The following is an 18,082-nucleotide window of genomic DNA, read 5'->3' on the forward strand; positions in this document are numbered from 1 at the left end:
CAGAGCAGCTCTCAGCATTTGCAGGCGCAGGAAAGGCTCGGGGTGGCGGTGCCGCCCTGCCGTGTGTGACGTGGGTACCTGCACCCAGAGGAAGCCGATTTGTATCGAGAAGCCCATCGGCGACGGGGCGTTGTGGCGCACCGGGAGCTGCACTGCGTTAGGATAATCACATCTGCAGTGCATTAAGGACGAAGTCAGGGCTGAGCGTTTTCAGTGCCCCGGGGGCCCATCCGGCAGATCCGGAAAGCCCGCAGCAGGGAAACTACCCCAGCTCTGCAATCATTTTGTGCCAAATTACGGAGGAAAAAACCCCTTAATTTCTCTGGGCGTGGCAAGCCCAACATGCAATCCTGCAGCCAGGGAAAGTAGAAATGGGGCAGGGCAATGATTCTGTGGCTGCTGAGCTCTGTGGGCACACTCTGGCTTGGGTTTCTGCAGTGGACAGCCCCTTGCCACCAATACAAGAAATCTGGGTGGAGAAGAACCTGGGATAAAAGTTAATTAGTGACAGCATTAATTAGGGGCAGCAAAGTGACCTTGCCTGCAAAGGCCACCATGTCACAGCCTCCTTGCCTGTCACAACAGGGGAGATCCAAGCTGGCAACACCTTCCCACAGGGCACCCACCACGTCTGGCAACCCAGAGGAGCCAGCTTCAATGGCAAATATTTCCTAAGGGCTCTTTGTTTAAAGAAAATGCATCAAACATTTTCCTTAGCATGGAAAACTTGCCTCGTGCCAGCTGCTCATTAAGCCCAACTGCTCTCTGTCCTCTGCTCTGAGAGGGCACTTCTGCTCCAGCTGCCACTCTCTGGCATAAGTACCCAGAGCAAGGCCAGCTAAAAGCCCAGAGCCAGTTATTACAAATCAAGGAATCTGGGATTTGGACCAACCGTAAATAATGACCAACAGGAAACATACTGAGAATACTTGGTTTAGTGTTTTCTGCTTGATTTCCCGCAGATCTGACGAGTTTCCATTACAGTGCTCCCCAAGCCACAGGGGCAGACACTGTGTCTGCAGCTCCCGTGCAGTCACATCCTTTCCCCTCCTTTTTCTTGTCCAAGAAAATGTTGTCCAGGCATCTCTCAGGGCTGGACACTGCCCAAGGGCCAGCATGTGTGCACTGTCCCTGTGGGTGCTGCTGTCCCCTGTGGGTGAGCAGAGCTCATATTCCCCTTTCAGGCAGTGCAGGCAAGTGATCCCTGTGCCAGCCAGGCAAGGCTCACCAGGGAGTAACCTTGGGGCAACCCTTGCAGGGGGCATTTGTCACTTTGCAGGGTTCATTTTTCTCCAACAGTTTAGTGAGGTCTGTGCAAAGAGCAGGGCTTTGAGATGCACTGCCCTGGCAGCCCAGAGGCAGGGTGATGGTTGCCCTCCCTGACATGAAACCCTACTCTGTGACCAATCTGCATATCTAAAAATACCTCCCTTCTCCTTTTCCACTTCTCTTTTATGAGACAAACCATCTCAGGAGGGATCCCCCTCTCCTGCTTATGAGAATTTTAACAAATTTCTAATAAGGAAAAAGCACGAAAGCAATATGTTCTTTAAAAGTACACAGACACTAAATCTGTTGCGTCAGGGTGCAGACATTTGACATATGTCATTCATTGTGTAGCTTCCCTTAGTGAGCACTGACAAGGCTACTGACACTGCTGGAAAATTCAGACATATCCCACAAATGGCATATTAATAATGAGATCTTTCAAAGGAGGATCCATGACTCATCCAAGAAGAAAAATGGGCCATTCACTGCACTGAACTCTCAACAAAACAGCAGCTTTTTTTGGGTTTCCTCAGTTTAAACCAGAAAAATGGAGAAAGTAATGGGAGAGAGAATTCAGCGGCTGCAGCTGCCAGACTATATGAGCAGTGAGAGCCTGTACTGGCACTTTGGAGTTAAAAATCCCACCCTGACAGGCATTTTATGCCTTGTACGTCTGTATGCTAAAACCAGGAGTGGAAAAACTGCAGCATTCTTCATTATCACTCCACCCAAAGCCACAAACTTGCTAGTCCTTCCCCAAAAACTCGCCAGTCCTTCCCCAAAAGTCACATCCTGGGGGTAGGACTGGAAGGGACCAAACCCACCAGCACACCGGCGTGCTTTGGGAGCTCAGTCCCTGCAAGGGACATCTCTGCAGCAGGGAGCACTCAAGGGACCAGGGCAATGTGCGGTGATGGATGAATTTATTGTAGATGTAGAACAGACCCAAAAATGTCACATCCAGGCAAGGATTTTCGGTGCTCTAACTGCATTATACTGCCAGAGCAGGAGCCACTCTGCCTCCCCTGTGTGGTTATGGGGCCTCGGGTAACAACGAACACTGACATCCCAGTCAGGCCAGGTGTACATGGGGGACCTGAGGGATCATGTGCAAAGTGGCATGCAGCCCCCCAGCCAGCTACCACAGATTGCTTGATGGAGCCAATGCAGGAGAAAGGGCAGGTTGCAAAGCTGGCATTTAAGATTTCACTAGAGCTGTTAATCTTATTGCTATTACCAAGCTATAATCACTTTCGTGACCCGGGGCCACTATCCATACTGGATTAATACATTCATCATTTGCATTCAGCATTTATTTGGGGCCATGACTTCATACAATGCTTTGGAGATTAATAAAGGCCATGGCCCTTTCTTGTAAGCACTTGCCCTCCACACTGATGAAATACCACATTTTAATTGCTTTAACCCATACTTCTGATGTCTCCTTCCCCTACGTCTGCCTGTGATCTTCATGTTTGGTGCCTGCTGAGTGCAGCCCATGGCTGGTGGTGGGAGGATGGAGGCAGCTGGCTGTGATGGGGGGAATGAGGTCCAGCAGTTCCCATGCTCCACATGGGCACCTGTGCCAGTACTACTGAGCAGAGTGGGAGCCCACAAAGGTGTTACATCCTCATGTGGAAAAGCTGCACAAAACTTCTACCTACAGACCTGCCGTGATGTTCTGCCTCCTAATTTAATTATTTCAACAAGACACAAGAGCAGCTAGTGGCAAGTGGCTTTTTTCCATTAAACAAATACTTGATAAGGAATGCTGAGCTCTTAAACAGCTGCTGGGTTGTGGGTGAATTGACCAGGGCCATAGAGTCTAAACAGCATCCAAATCAAATTAATTTTGTCTTCAGGATAAAAAAACAAGCCTTCCCTCTCCTCTCCTACAGCCACCTCTGAAAGTTCCAGCCAGCCCTCCAGCACTGTCCTTTCCTGGTCATCCACAGAGAGTGCCAAATTTTGCAACACCAAAACCCAGTATGTATTTAATCTGAGCTGTCATTTTCCCAAACCTTCAAGCCTCCATGCACTCTGGAAGCAGAGAATGGTGGTTATTCCCCTGTGAGCAGGATCACAGCCCTCCTATCTTGGCTAATGAGTGCTGCTCCTGTGGCCTCTCCAGCCATGGAGCTCTCACCTCCTCTCCTAAACACATGGGGAGACAGGAGTTCCTCAAATTAACTTCCAGCTAAACCTCTTGCCTTCCTACCCCATGGCAGATTCTTGAGCACAGCCAGATATGTTATTTGAGTCCTCTCCATGCAAGAAGAGTTTCCCCTCAAGCCTTCCCCTGTCCCATCCTTAGTTGGTCTCCCATGATGAGTCACTTTTGTTATCCCAAGCAACTGCAGAGTATAAATGGATGTCAGAGGGGATGAACAGAGCAAGCACCCACTTCCTAGGCCAGGGGGTATGTTACTGGGGGTCTGCAGGAGGGATCTGCTTAACACACCCACACTCCAGCAAAGCTCCATTCAGAAATCTGCTCAGTAACGGCACCGTCCGCTTCCATACAGCCCTTGACAAACAGGGATTTATCGGCCTCCCGACAAAGAGCTTCACAAATGAGGCAATCAGCAGCCCAGTATAATTTTCAAGAAATACAAATGAGCAAATATCTAGTTGCCATGGTAACCCCAAGAGCCGGACTAGACTTTTTTGCAGATTCCCAAATACAGCTACATTTTGCAAGCGCAGCAGGAGCTCAGTGCCCAGGACCTTGCTCAGGGACAGCAGCCAGGCATTGCTGAGCAGCATCAGCTCTTTCAGCATCAGCCCAGAACAGCCCCATCCTCCCTGGCCAGCTCCGGGGGTTCACATGCACGGTGCCAGCTGCGGTTCCTTTTTCTCTCACGTCACCTGTGTCCTTCAAGGCTGACCGGCTTTCCAAGCCGGGACCACAGCGGGAATTGCACTCCTGTCAGATCTGTGCTTTGCCTCTGATCAGAGGCAGCTCTGGCAATTTGCACCCAGGAATGAAAGTTTCCAGCCAAATCACTGAGCCCCAGCAAAGCGAAAGTGGTTAATAAAAAACATAACCACCATTTTTTAGGCAGCTGTGCTGCAGGGCCCTGTGCCAAAGGGGGACAGGGATACTTGTCCACAGCCAGCACTCCTCACCAAGGCAGTTTTCTCAGGAAGCTTGTAAATCCTTGGCCACAAAAGACGGGGAGACTTTTGGGGTACCAATAAGGAGCAATCAACAGCAAAATGGGCCCTGACATGGGACAGCTCCTGTCCTGAGCCAGCCCCATCCCAGGCTCCCCCAGGCTGGAGGAGCCCCTGGCAGCAGTGAGCCTCTCTGAGGGGAACTGGTGCTGCTGGAAGTCTCACTGAGCTTTTGCAATTAGTTAAGGTGCCATCACACACCAGCAGCTCCCACGGTGTATAAATCCAGCTTGACTCATGCCTCTTGATGGCTGCCTCAGCCGAGCCCTTTGGCTGCCCAGAAAGAGATACATTTCCCAGCAGGTTTGTCCCTGCTGGCTCCCAGTGTCCCACTCATTCCCTGGCAGCAACAGAGAGCAGCTGGTGCAAGGTGGGATGGGAAAACCCTTTTGCAGAACAGCAGGAATATCTCAATTAAGCCAACATCCACTGGGACCTACATAGCCAGATCCTGCATGTCTTCCCCATGCCCCACTGCTCCATCTCTCCCAGCCGTGCACATTCGGGATGCACTAAAGCTGGGGAGTTTAACCCCATCACACAGATGGGCAACATAATTTATCCCAGGGGTTTGTTTTTATGATGGGCCTCGCTGCTGCAGCCAGTAAATGTCTGTAATGTACTGTCTGAGCTGCTGGAAGCCTGTTTTTTGGTCCTGAGATATTTTTGTTCTCTGTCAAAGGGAACCACTCTGCACCATCCTGGCCGCAGGGCAGGAGCTGAGCTGCTACTCAGGCAATTAAACCCACGGGAAATGCACAAGAAAAAGCTCGTGATTCAGCTGTGCAGCCCTTATCCTCCCAGTCATTTTCAGGAGAAAAAAATCTTACCAAATTAATAGAGGAAAGGACAGCTCAGCTCAGCCAGGCATTGGAGCAGTCAAGGTAGTCGCCAGGGAGGAAAATCCTCACCAGGCTGTGTCTGGGCAGCACCAGCACTGCTGGTGACATCCAGCTGTGACAACCACCTCCCATATCCCAACATCCAGCAGCATATCTCAGAAAATAAAGAATAATCATAGTAGGAATAAAAGGAATCAAAAGGTCAAAGGTGCAGGTAGGCCCATCTCTCCCCGCTGCCATGCCAGGGCTGGGGACAATATTGTCTGTATAGCTCAGAAATGGGGTATAGGAGGGTAAAGGCACTTGTCACAAAGAGACTATTTTGGTTCACTACCAGGCTGCATCACACACTGTCCACACTTACCCCAGCTTTCATGCACTACAAAAGAAGATGTTCAGCTCCTAAAAAAATCAGTGTCATAAAAGGACCCCCAGAAATCAACCACTTGCAAGTGATGTGCAGGAGAATTGTGGGAAAGTCCTGCTGCTGCCAGCCTCCCACTGCCTGCACCATATAGCAAGTCAGAAGGGAGAAATTCAAACTAACAAGGGAGTGAGGGGTTGTGGGACAAGGAGCATGGAAAAATAAAAAGTTCTGCCTGGAGAGCTGGAGTGCCTCCCAACCACCCAAATTCTGGGACCGTCTGTGTCGAGGGAAAGGGCACATCCCAGCTTCCATCAAGCCCTGACCTCGCCAGATCCACTAGAAGTTAATTAAGGAGGTGAAAACTCCTGTTGTTTTCTGAATTTTATTTGATTACTGTGAAACAGAAGACACTGGCAAGGAGAGATGGTTGATTTTTAAGAAAGGACCCTGGAGCCTGAGGAAAAAGACAGGGGGGTTGCAAAACAAAGCCCCTATTAACTTTGGTCCTGACTTTCAGGTCAAGCATGTTCAGTTCTTTTTACCTGGAAATGAAGATATTAATTGGAGGTGACAGCTTTCATAGAGCTCCCCATTAGCAATATTTTTAGCCACAGTAGGGCCCAGGTCTTCAAACACTTTCCCAAGGGAAGGTTTTAACCTTTCTTTTGAAACATCTCATACCACTTGCAGGGGAAAAAAGACAGTTGTTTGGCTCGAGGCATACCTATCCCCAGCCATGGTGAACTCCCAGCTCCTCTGAGCAGGGGACACAGGAGGAACAGGGAAAAGAAACTGGGGAGAGGCAGGCTGGAGCCCGGAGCAGAGCTTGGCACCGTGCAGCAGCTCTCAGTGTGGCTCCCACCCAACCCTCCCCATAGAGTGATGGGCTCTGGGCACAGCCAGCCCAAAGGGACTCTGGGGGTCTGCTGTCCCCACTCCCTGTGCTGTGACTGTGACAGGGAGATGGGACGACACCTCAGCACTGGCACTCGGAACCAGGAGTTCATCAGACACGTCCCCCACCACGCTTGGTTCCTCAGACCCTTTTCTGCCACAGACAAGGTTCTACACATCAACTTCCTTTAGCTTGTTGGATCCAAGAGCTTTTTTTTTTTTTAACCAGCTGGTTTCTTTACATGCTGTTATCATCCATACATAATTTATTGTTTTCAAACGAAACAAAAGCTTCTAGAAAGCACATCCAGTGTTGAAATCTAAAACTGAAAGCTACACAAATTGTTTACTTTCCATGTAAATATATGGATAATCTGTGTATATAATATATATAAAATCTAATAAAAGTAATATAGTTTCATTTATATGTCTTATCCATTTGTATATATATTTATATAAACATTTTAATATATTTCTAAAAATACATAATCAGGGATGACAGCGCTTCATTATTTTAGAAACTTGCTCCAGCACATACATTCCACTTACAACACTACCATTGTCCCCACCAAGTTTTCCAGTTTCTCTCCAAGTAGAAATATATTTCAGCCAAAAGGTGAGCTGCCATCTGAGGAACTTCCAAGCTCCCAGTGGAGCCCCAGGCACTTACCTTATGGTATTCAGTGTGACCACTCTGGAAAGTCTGAGTTTTGAAATGTTATATTTCTAAGATGGTGACATAAAGGGGGACCAGACAATTTTATGGGGATGCTTTTACCCATCTTTGCAGGCAGTGGCTGAGATGGGGCAGTCCAGTGCTGTCCCAGCTGCTTTGGTGCTCTGAGACCCTGGGGCTTTGCCACAGCAGGAACCAAATGGACACATGGCTCCCAGGAAAAGGCAAGGGGCCCCTCTGCAGCCCCCTCTGCACAGGGCTACTTGCAAAGCCACCTGGATTCTATAGGGCTGTGTGGGTTCAGAGTTCACACCCCAGAGCTCCCTGTGGAGCACTGGATTTATTGCATTTGACTGGGTCCAGTAGTGCCCTTGGAGCTGTGCCCCCTGAAGGAGAAGCATGTTTTTACCTCCATAGCACTGCCTTTCCCTTGGACCCTGGCATCACCTTGGCCCCACTTGCATTCAAGCCCTGCAAATTCACCCACTTACAAGGAGGAGGGTCCCACCTCCCCACTGAGCAGTTCAAACAAGGCACACTGCAGCTGCCACAGCCACACACACCTCCCCAAAAATGATTTACCTGGAAGACAGAAGTACCTCTGTGGTGCCTCCTGCAGCACAGGAGGACATCAGCAAGGACTGAGGGAAAGAGCATCATTTATTTCATGGGAATCCGGGTTGCACCAAACGCTACAAGCTCTCCCCACCCGGGACAGGGCTGTGAGGGTGGGCTGACCCCCAGCTGGTGTGTGTCAGCCCCTCATATGCCCTCCAGCTGATCCAGTCATCCCTAAGTAGCCAGGGCCAAACCCTGCTCACCTGCTGCAGGCAGGAATGCTGCAGAGGTGTGGGGCAGTGACTGGCCCCACACCCCCTCCACGGTGACGCTGTTCGCTGGGGGCCAGGCAAAGGGCAGGGTGAGCATACAGGCTGCCCCGGGGACCCCAAAAATCAGTCAGGGTCAATGAAATAAACTTTTCCATGCACCCACTCCCCCTCCCCACACCTCTGTAATACAGAGCAGATTGGGGAAAAAACAGGTTTTTTCACACAAACCCTGGGGAGTCACTACTACTCGAGTCCCAGAAAGACAGAGGAGCCTCCACCTGCTGTTTGCTGTTTATTTTAGCAGAGAGAAAAATACTGTGGACAAGAGGCATTTTGCATAACTTAACAGAAAATAACACTTTTCCTTCACAGATCAACAGGCAAAACCACTTCCTACACACGGCTATTTTTTGGTGCTAACAGTTTGAAGTACTGGTAAAATCATGGGCTTCCTCTAATACGCTGTGATAGTTAATCTGAAACCCAAAGCCAGACTTAGGCTTGGGGGGCTCCTTTGCTGTTGAACATAGCTCCCATCGCTGTCGAGCGCCGGGTTCACCCCCAGGGCACTCCCAGGAGGGATTTTACAGCCAGGGGCTGTCTGGGGATGCCAAGCAGTCCCATGGCTCTCACAATCCATGCCATGTCCTGACTTCTCTTCCCTGGCATGGCTGGAGAGGTGACCCAAAACGAGGGGGAGCACGGGCAGCACCAGCAGCCTCAGTCCAGGGCCAGCGAGGGGATCTTGCAGACGAAGGGGAAGGCTCTGCCACAGGCATTGTCATTCCAGGAGCGCAGTGCTACCCCCCAAAAAAACCCAGACATTAGCTGAAAAAAGGCACAAGGAAGTAACTACATACCACCCTTGGGACCAGGACCTCCTGCCATTATGGGAGGCTTTCCCTGGGTGTGCTCCCATTTGCACCACTCCCAGCCATGCCCCCTCCCAGCATTCCCCTCCTCATCTGTAGGGGATCCTGGGCCCCAGCTTGGACATGGTAGTGGAGGAGTAGCTGCAAACACAGTCCTGCACCCCCAAAATATATCAGGAGGCTGCCCGTGGACAGGGCATTTATGTATGTCTGGGGGTCTGGACACAACTGGCTGGTCTCACTGGCAGTGAAGATGTGAAGGGGGATTTTTGCCCAGGCAGGGTCTTGTCCCACTTCAGCAAGATTCCCTGGCCTGAGCATGGGAGAGAAAAGGTGGCAAACCAATGAGTGTTTCCATGAGCCTCCCATGTGGGATAGGAAATGGGAAAATTTGACGTTGGCTAAATTTGGTAATTCTTCAAGGCAGCTGATGTTCCTGCCCTGCTGCTGCTATGGGAGAGAGAGATGGGCTGTGAGCAGTGGGAAAATGAGTATGTGTCTGTGTGTGTGTGTGTATGTACATGGTGAAAAGGGACGATATACCCCTTCTCTGTAACGAAGAAAGAAAATAAGACTAAAAAATTGAAATGAAAATCCTCTGCCTGCCTCCAAACTCTTCAGAAAAGCAGGAGCTGCGGTGCATTGAATTTATTGACATGCAAACAACATGCTGAAGGTGCCCTCAGTACCCAGTGCAGCACTCACCACTGCTGTGTCTGTACCAGATCTGCACACAGTCCTCCTCCTCCGGGATGGAGTGGATCCCGTCGTCAGGCTGACTGCCATCCCAGTAGTGGTAGTCGTAGGAGGAGCCGTCTGTCCACTCGAAGTGACCCTCCTGGCATGGGATGGGCGGAGAAAGGCCGTCACCGCAGACCCACGACTGCAGAGGGCGAGGGGCCCACTCCCTTGGAGACCCCATCTCCCTCCCCAGTGCCACACAGCCCAGGGACATGGGGAGAGACTGTCACCACTCAGCAGAGGCCAAACACCTTATCTGGGTTTTACAACTGAAAACTTCCAAGGACAGCCCCAGAATTCACAGTGTTCTCACCAGAGGAAGCCCAGAAATTAAATCCATATTTTCTTTTTTAACACCCCCACCCAATTCTGTGTTCCTTTTCCTCTTTCTTTTCCATTCCTTTCTCAGTATCTATGAAAAATTTGCTGACACGGGACTGTTCTCCTGATGGTCTCGATTTTTCTTTCTAACATATTAGACTATATATTTCCAACATGTCAGCTTTGAAAAGTCACAGAGTATCACAAGAGAGCAATGGAACTTGGTGATTTTTGACACTGGAGACCTTTTCAGTTTATTTGCTCTTCTTGAACAAGCAGTACAATACTCCTTCTATTAATCCAGTAATAAAATATGAATAATTATTAATTATTTATATTCATGTTAGTAGCACTTTTAAAAGCAGACTGGAAGGGAAGAAATGACAACTTTCTCCATGCACTGCACAACAGATCCTATGCCACCACCTGGTTAATGGGGTTCTAAGGGGCAAAGGAGAAAACCAAGTGGCTTTACAGGGGGAAAACGCAGAGAGCTGAATTTTTCAAAGCCATTTCCCACACGATTTCAGAGAGCTCTCACCTCACGCAGGTCGTTGAGTCCCGTCCAGATGTCGGTGGGGATGCCGGGCACGCGGCTGTTCACCAGGTCGTACACAAACACGTTTTCTTCCCAGCTGGCAAAACAGAGCAACACGGAGCCACCAAGGGGGTATGTCAGCAAATGGTCAGGAGTGCCCCTAAGCATTCCCCCTACCACTGGACCCATGGCCAAATGGGTCCCTCTCTTCTAATTACTACTTTCCTGGGTCTGGGCAAGAGGAGTTGGTGAGAGCTCAGGGAGAGGGAATGAGAGAAAAAGCCTGTGTAATCATATTGCGCTTCCATCCCTTTTTCAAGAGTAAAAAACACGGTTTGTGGAAATTTAGGGAATACTATGCCAGTTTTCCTGCCAGTCCAGGAAAAGACATTTTCTATATCACCTTTGTGTGCCCAGTGCATCAGACTTGACCAGGTAGCTGCTGCAGAAGGATGTTTAGGCTGGAACACGAGGCTACAGCTGACAGAGAGATTGTGCTGTGGGAATGGGACTTTGTCCCCATTTTCCTTCCTCCCCATGCTGTGATGACATGTTTCTGCACCCCTCACCTGTGGATGGAGGCCAGCTTGGCTGATCTGATGCCAATGGAGAACTCGGCACAATAGAGGTCGGCTTCAGCCCAGGTTTTGTTGATGGGGAAGTACCGGTAGCAGTGACCTTCGTACTCCGTCCAGAAGAGCGGGCAGGAGTAGGCGTGGACAGGCTCTGGCATGGCTGGGGGCAGAGCAGAAGACAGCTGGTGGTGGTGAGGCAGCATTGCCAGGCAGCTGAGCAGGCAGTGGAGGCAGCAGTGCCGAGCCCTGCTCCCCCACCTCATGCAGGCAAGTAACCACCAAACACACACATGGAAAAACCAACCACTGCGGGCACTGTACAAAAGTTTGCAAAAGCGAAAACACATTTTGCACAAGTTGTGGGCTTCTCAGTTTTAGCATCTGCCTAAACCAGGAGGGATATTCCAAGCCAGCTTGACATCATTTTCAAAGAGGGTGCTTAAAATAAAGGCACTAACATTTGCTACTGGGGAAACCAAGATAAGGGCTCCTCTCACCTCTATCAGGCACCACCAGAGCCACAGTGCTGGGATGAGAGCTGACAGCCAGGGCTGCGGGGTTATGGCCGTGTTCTGCCCTCCTGCAAGGACAGCCTGCACTTCCTCCCTCCAAGGAAACCCCCTCACCATCCCTGTCCCTGGATGCAGCCATGCACGTACGCACATGTTGGATTTCAGCCCCATAAATAGCCGGGCGAGGCGCGCGTGCCGCCGGGAGTGGTGCCAGCCTATCTGCCTCCCACCACGAGATAAGAGCTGGGGCCACGGAGCTGCTCATCATCCCTTGACACTTTTCAGCACAGTGGGGAAGTTGCCCCAAAAGAGGCCATTGTGGGGGCAGGATGTCTTTCTGGAGCCTTCACAGTTGCCGCTGTGTAAACATTAACATGTTGCTCTGACCTCCTCCGTGCCTGCTCCCTGTCACGCATGGGGAGGATGCAGCACACACCACACCCCCTCCAGCATGAACACAGGTGGAACCCCCAAATCTTGGGGCACAGAGGCTTAACTCTCTTAGCTGCTGGTTTTTGAGCCTTGGGGCATTGCCAGCTCCCCCCAGCCAGTTCCCACATCCCCATGGAGTCCTGGTCTGGGGTTAGAGCTGCTGCTGGAGCGAGCGGGGCAGTGGGCAGGGTGGGTGTGCAGGGGTTGAGAGCAGACATCAGATGCCATCAAACTATCCAAGCAGGTAACAGGCTCAAGCCTGGAAAGGTCAGGGTGGTGCTACAGGGCCTCTAGTACTGAGAGGCTGTGGGGAATGGCTTTTCCCAAGGGTGGGGAGAACAAAACCCTGCCAGCGGCAACGAGGGATGTGGCCACAGCAAGGGAAGCAACAGCACAGGCAAAAGGAGAGGCAAGGTGAATCCAAAGCAGCTGTGTGAGTGTTCATGGAGCCAAATCCTTCCCTGTGCCAGTGCTGGCAGCTCTGGGTGATAATTTCATATTTCATCAGCTCTTTCAACAGGGGGATCTCTGAGTGTTCTACAAACAGCCAGCCCCCGGGGTCCCTGCTGTCACAGCTCACTCCCAGGTGACAAACCACAAATGCAATGAGCCTTTTTTTCCTCCTGAACAAGGCCAAGTCAACTGCCAGGCTCAGTGGGGCTGTCACCGTATCAATCTGCCTCAGGTCCTCCAGCCATCCCTCCGGAGGAGCTGAGGCTGGAGGCAGCTCTGCACCCCACAACAACAAACCCTCGAGGGGCTCAAAGGGCTCTCCCATCCTCCTCAGCACTAATTATGGGCTGTGGAGGAAAAAGGATAAGGCATGCTGGCCTGGAAGAGCAGCATAGCTTTAGGGGAGGGTGGCCAAATTGTAGCCAGTTCAGTGGCTATGGAGGGTTCAGCTCTCTGGTTCACACTTGGCCATACTTGCATTGGGAAAAACCTTAGAACAGCCCTAGGAAATGCAAATTATTTTATTGTAGCAATGGAGCAGGACCAGAAACTCTGAGAGCTGATGTGATTCCCCGGGAGTCAAGCACTCCTTCCCTCATGATGCTGGCCAAGGTTCCCAATCTCCACCAAACACAAAGCAGAGCAGGGGCAGAGGGTCAAACCTACAGGATGAGGCTTCAGCTTCACCACCAGGTCACGGGTGAGACATGTACCCCCATTCAGGGCAGGGCTGGGATCTGGTCCTGGCTCACGGAGACTCGAGGTTGCTGTTCCTTCTTGTGGAGGGCAGTGAGAGGTCTGCGCCAGACAGGCACCACCAGCAACTGGGATTTTATTATAGCACCTCGACAAACTCCTCACCTCTAGCAGCGTGGTGGCAAAATTCACAGGGCTTATCCCAGCAGCATCCCCAGCAAACGGAGCCTTCACTCCTGAGTGCTAATTGCAGTGGGCGTCCCAGTGTCCTGGCTCAAAGACGGGTCCATCAGCACCCCGACTGCCAGGCAAAATCACCCTCCTGTTTGTTCAGAGCAGCTGAAACCGAGTCAGAAACTGAGACAGTCCTTCTTTGTTATTCCATACTGCTTCCCATTAGGTAGCATTAATTTGACGAGCTTCAGTGAACCAGAGGTGCCTGAAGGAATTTAAGGTTAAATATACCAAAAAGGAAAATATGGGAGGTCAACTTTTAATTAGCATCTCTTCTGTTAGGTCAGGATCAGAGGCTTTGGCTGTCTCTTTGGAGGAGAACTACTGCTCCCAGTTTTACAGGCAGGAACAATTAGGGGAGCTGCTTTATTTGGGGTCTTCGAGGGCTATTTTTAGCAGAAAGGCCATAAGAAATCTGATGTATGGTTGTGAGTATAGGAGCCTACTCATGACTCTATAGGAAACCCTCAAAATCCAAGCCAGCAGCTGTGGGTGCTATTTTGATCTAGAAGAGGACAAGGGCAGCATTTTTGGGATATTTGGACCAAATCCTCACTTTTAAGCACAGCAGCAAAACATCACCCCAGCACTATCAGCTCCTCTGCACAGGGCAGGAACAGCACAGCCAGTGCCTGCAGGACAGGGGTTCCTGTTGACCCCAGGTCAGTTCATCCATTTGTCTCCAAATTCCTGGTGAAAAATGATGGCAAGAATCCTTTCTCCCTTTGCTTATTTACAGTGCAACAGTTTTAAGGGCAGGACCATATTTTAAGGCAGCACCAGCAAAATAGATGTCCAGACTTGGCTGAGGATAAGATTCAGATCAGGCAGCTGTTACTAACTAAGAAAAGCTGGAAAACAAGTGGTTTTGGACCAGAAAAATCTCTGGATTTGTGTCAGTGCCAACAAGACTGGAGCCTTTTTATTTATTTACTAGCTGAGATCCACTGTAGAACCACCAGGAACATCACTTATCAAAATCTTGCAGAAGCTGGCACTGCTCTGCCAAGAAGTTTCACTTCCCCAACTGGCCTCTTTCCAATTAGAAATAATTAACTGAAAAAGTCCTAGCCAGTTTCACAGGAGTGTTTTTTCATTCCAGGATGCTACTGGAAAAAACAAAACAAAACAAAACAAAAAGACCCCCAACCAGCTGTGTGGCTCCCAAACACTCAGCTGGTGAAGAGCAGGTTTGCTCCTGATCAGCTTCATCCCAAGGAGCAATGCTGCCTCACCTCCACAGATCCACAGAGTTGAGATATGAAGTTTGGGGTTAGGAGACAGTTGGCAAGAGATGCCCATGCAAGGAAGATTCCTGGGGGGCCATGGCTCCATCAAAGAGGTTTAGACAGCAGATGGGGTTAGGTCAGTGCTGACAGCAGATGCTCTTTTTGCTACAGAGCATCAAAGAGCTCCATTTCATCAACAGCTGACAGCTCACCAAAAAGTTTAGGGGCGTTAGGAGACACCTCACTGAAAGGCATGGTCTTGAGACATCCCCCCTTGGCACATCCACAGGCTAATGCTGCCATCTGACCTGAAAAAGCCAGTGAACCTCTTCAGCTCTTGGCAAGCAGCTGGTTTGGAGGATGTCCATCAACACCAAGAGGTTTGTCTGGAGCTAATGCCAAGGGAGAAGAGCTGGGGAGATCCCTGTCAGGTTGGCTGGGCCCTTCCCAGGGCAGAGCTGCCCCCAGAGCAATAATATCCAAGGGCTGGGATGCTGAGAGCAAGGGATGGGGAGTGGCCCCAGCTGGCAGAGCTGGGGCTCAGGATGAGCATCCTGGTCCTTGCCAACACCAAGCCACCTCTTATCAGCTCAGGCCGTGGGGAGGGCCAGCAGCATGGCTTTACCCTGGCTTGGCACTGCTGGAGCAGTGGGCAGTTATAGGGCATGGGTAAGACAACAGGGTTGGGACAGGGGACCCCCAGGACTCCTCCAGGATGGCTTCAGGAGAACCTGTCTGTGGCTAGGCGGGGGGGTTCAAAGTGCCAGCTGAGCCAGACCTCCACCCCACCACAGTCTTGACACATCCACTATGTCCTCATTACTGAGTAGACCCAAAGAATAGGCATTAAAAAGGGGAGGTTGTGGGCTGGAGCCTGTGTCAGGGGCTAAGACAGTGCTGTTGTGTGATGTTAGGATGCCTCAGGGCACCCATGGATTTAGAAGCACTGACAAACAATGCCACCTTCATGTTACTTGCAATATTTGTCTTTCATTAACAGATGAAAGAGTCTCACACTGAGTGTCCACGATCGAATGATCGAAGCAAGCAGATCAAGGGAGGGATTTTGGTCTCGTGTGTCTGGGGGTTATATGGAGCTGGAGGGAATAATATCCACTGATGGATGTGAAGCTCATTTAGGCAATATTTCCACACTCTGAAATGTTTTTTGAGGTGCATATTACAAGTCTCCAAGTAAAATATTTAACAGCAGTTGAAGCACATTGGAAGGGACATCCTTTCACACCAAGGGCTTTGCTTTTCAAAATCCTCTAATGAAACCAAGCTGGTTTTACAGCTTCAAATCTTCTGCCAGGTATGTTTGGAGTTATAAGGATACAACCAACACCGGGAGCAGCACTCCTGCAGCTGGCACTGACAGATAGGAGTTATCTTGCAGAGTTTTTTTTCCTTCTTAATTAGTTTTGGCAAAGCTCCCACAGATTAGTTGTCTGGCAGGAAAGTTGGGCTTGTATCGATCCTTTTTCTCACGATCTCACTGAACAGCACTTAAGGAGCCCCTTTCTGCTCAAATTCCCAATAAACCTAACATGGTGTGAACAAACTTGGAGCAGCAACTCTCACTTGCACCAATCCCGTGTAAAAGTTTGGAAGAAACTTAAGTGACATACAGCAGTCACCATCACCAAGAGCTCTGAGGGAAAAAAGGGAAATAAGGGGGAATCCCATCCTTGTGGCCACTTTTCACGCACAGTAAGTGTGAAAAAATTAACGGGGAGCCCCGGTGGCCACAGCCCTGCACCCCTCACACGTGTGCCTTGTGCAGTGATTCCTGCAGTCCCCGCAGGACCCACAGCAAGGCCACGGCCCCGAGCCACCTCATGGTGTTGGTGAAGAGCAGACAGTGACACACAGAAACAAAGCCAGCCCAGAGAGACTTCCAGCATCCCGAGGAGAGGGACCAGGGCTGCCCTTCTCACGTCCCCATGGCAAAGAAGAAAGTTGATTTCAAAGAAAGTCAGGGATTTCTGGAGCAGGCAGGGCAGGGGGGAGCCAGCTGCCGGCCCCGCGGGAGGCACACGCGCTCCTTCCCTGCCGCAGCCAGCGCCCATTAAATCACCTTCACCCCGCGCCGCAGCCGCCGCCGGGCACTCACCTTGGCTGATTTTGATGTTGGTCTGGGGGAAGGCGTGGGCGGCCAGCAGGGCGGCGGCCAGCAGGGCGCACAGCGCCCGCCCGCAGCCCATGGCCGGGCCGCCCGGGCTCCGCTGCCGGGCGCTGGGGTCGCGCTCGGCCCGAGCCCCGCGGGCTATGGGGGGCGGCCGCCGGCCGGGGCGGATATAGGGGCCGCGCTGCCCCCTCCCCCGAGCAGCGGCTCCTCCGCAGCCCGCCCCCGGCTGAGCCCGGCCCCGCTCAGCGCAGCCCAGACGGGACCCGCGCCCGGGGCGCGCCCCCAGCCCGCCCCCGGCTGAGCCCGCCCGCGCTCAGTGCATCCCAGACGGGGACTCGGACCCGGACCCGTGCCCAGGGCGCTGCCCCCAGCCCGGCTCGGGGTGCACGCTGCTCCCAGAGAGCCATTGTCACCCTCCGGAGCTGCAGGCGAGCAAGGACGTTACCCCTCCTCGCCCCTGCAGCCGCATCCCGGGTTGATATTCAGTGTCCCCATCCCGCGGCGCCGCGCCGGCTGCGTCCCTCGGGATACTGGCGGAGGGGACTCCGGGCAGCCCGTCACCTCGGGGGGGTGACAAATGGGACCTTCTGCCTGCGGGCAAGGCCGGCAGAGAGCGGGCAGGGGCGGCGGGAGGGCGAGGGCTGTGCTGACACCGGGGAGCGGCGGCGGCCGGCACCGGGCACCTGGGGAGGCAGGGGGAGAGGGTCCCAGGGCTGCAGGGCAGACGGGTGTAATACATTAATGCCCTATTTTGTGTTGGGTTTTTTTTCTTGTTTTGGTTTTGTGGGTTTTTTTGTTGTGGTGGTGGTTTGGTTGTTTGGTTTTTTTTCCTTCGTTTGGTTGGTTTGTTTTTTACCCAGAGCAAGGCGCTACAACAGCCTGGAAGAGGGAACCCTCCCAGCTGTGCCCGGGGCTCCAAGGCTATTTCAGAAACGCACACAGCGCCCATCTGCCAGGTCTGTGCTGGGTCCGTGCAGTCCTGAGACAGCAGAAAACCTGGTATGAGACAGCACTCTGTATCATTAATAGCCAATATTATCCAGCATGTCTCCTTCCTGTGGTCAACATTTGGTCGGACATAAACTTCATGTGTTTAAAAATATTGTATAAAGTCCTTTCCTAACTGTGGCAGTGGTAAGGCAAAGAGCGCAGACACAAGTACTATAAAATTTTGTGGCCCTGTTCCATTTCCAATTTATGCCTTAAATCAGCATTGAACAAACTGCTTAGGAACACACTCAATGCTGTTCCCTTTTTATTCTTAGCTACCAATTAAAATATTCAGCATTTTTT

At 51.4% G+C, this 18,082-nt stretch overlaps 1 protein-coding gene across 2 annotated transcripts; it reads right to left on the reverse strand.

Moving 5' to 3' along the window:
* Positions 1 to 8,334: 8,334 nt before the first annotated feature.
* On the reverse strand, positions 8,335 to 16,899 carry CLEC19A (C-type lectin domain containing 19A). 2 transcript variants are annotated; one of them, XM_027743982.2, is made up of 5 exons: positions 16,775 to 16,899; positions 11,097 to 11,262; positions 10,531 to 10,624; positions 9,633 to 9,765; positions 8,335 to 8,855 (listed from the first exon to the last, which is right to left on the reverse strand). In XM_027743982.2, the coding sequence occupies exons 1-5, from the start codon at positions 16,863 to 16,865 to the stop codon at positions 8,776 to 8,778; spliced, it is 564 nt and encodes a 187-aa protein (XP_027599783.1). In that variant the 5' UTR covers positions 16,866 to 16,899; the 3' UTR covers positions 8,335 to 8,775. The 2 variants fall into 2 exon arrangements, with proteins under 2 accessions (XP_027599783.1, XP_039246475.1); XM_039390541.1 differs by having other exon boundaries at positions 8,756 to 8,883.
* Between the last annotated feature and the right edge of the window lie 1,183 nt (positions 16,900 to 18,082).

Source organism: Pipra filicauda, unplaced genomic scaffold, assembly GCF_003945595.2.
Source record: "Pipra filicauda isolate LSUMZ 115617 unplaced genomic scaffold, ASM394559v2 scaffold127_size2900866_pilon, whole genome shotgun sequence".
Taxonomy (NCBI): domain Eukaryota; kingdom Metazoa; phylum Chordata; class Aves; order Passeriformes; family Pipridae; genus Pipra; species Pipra filicauda.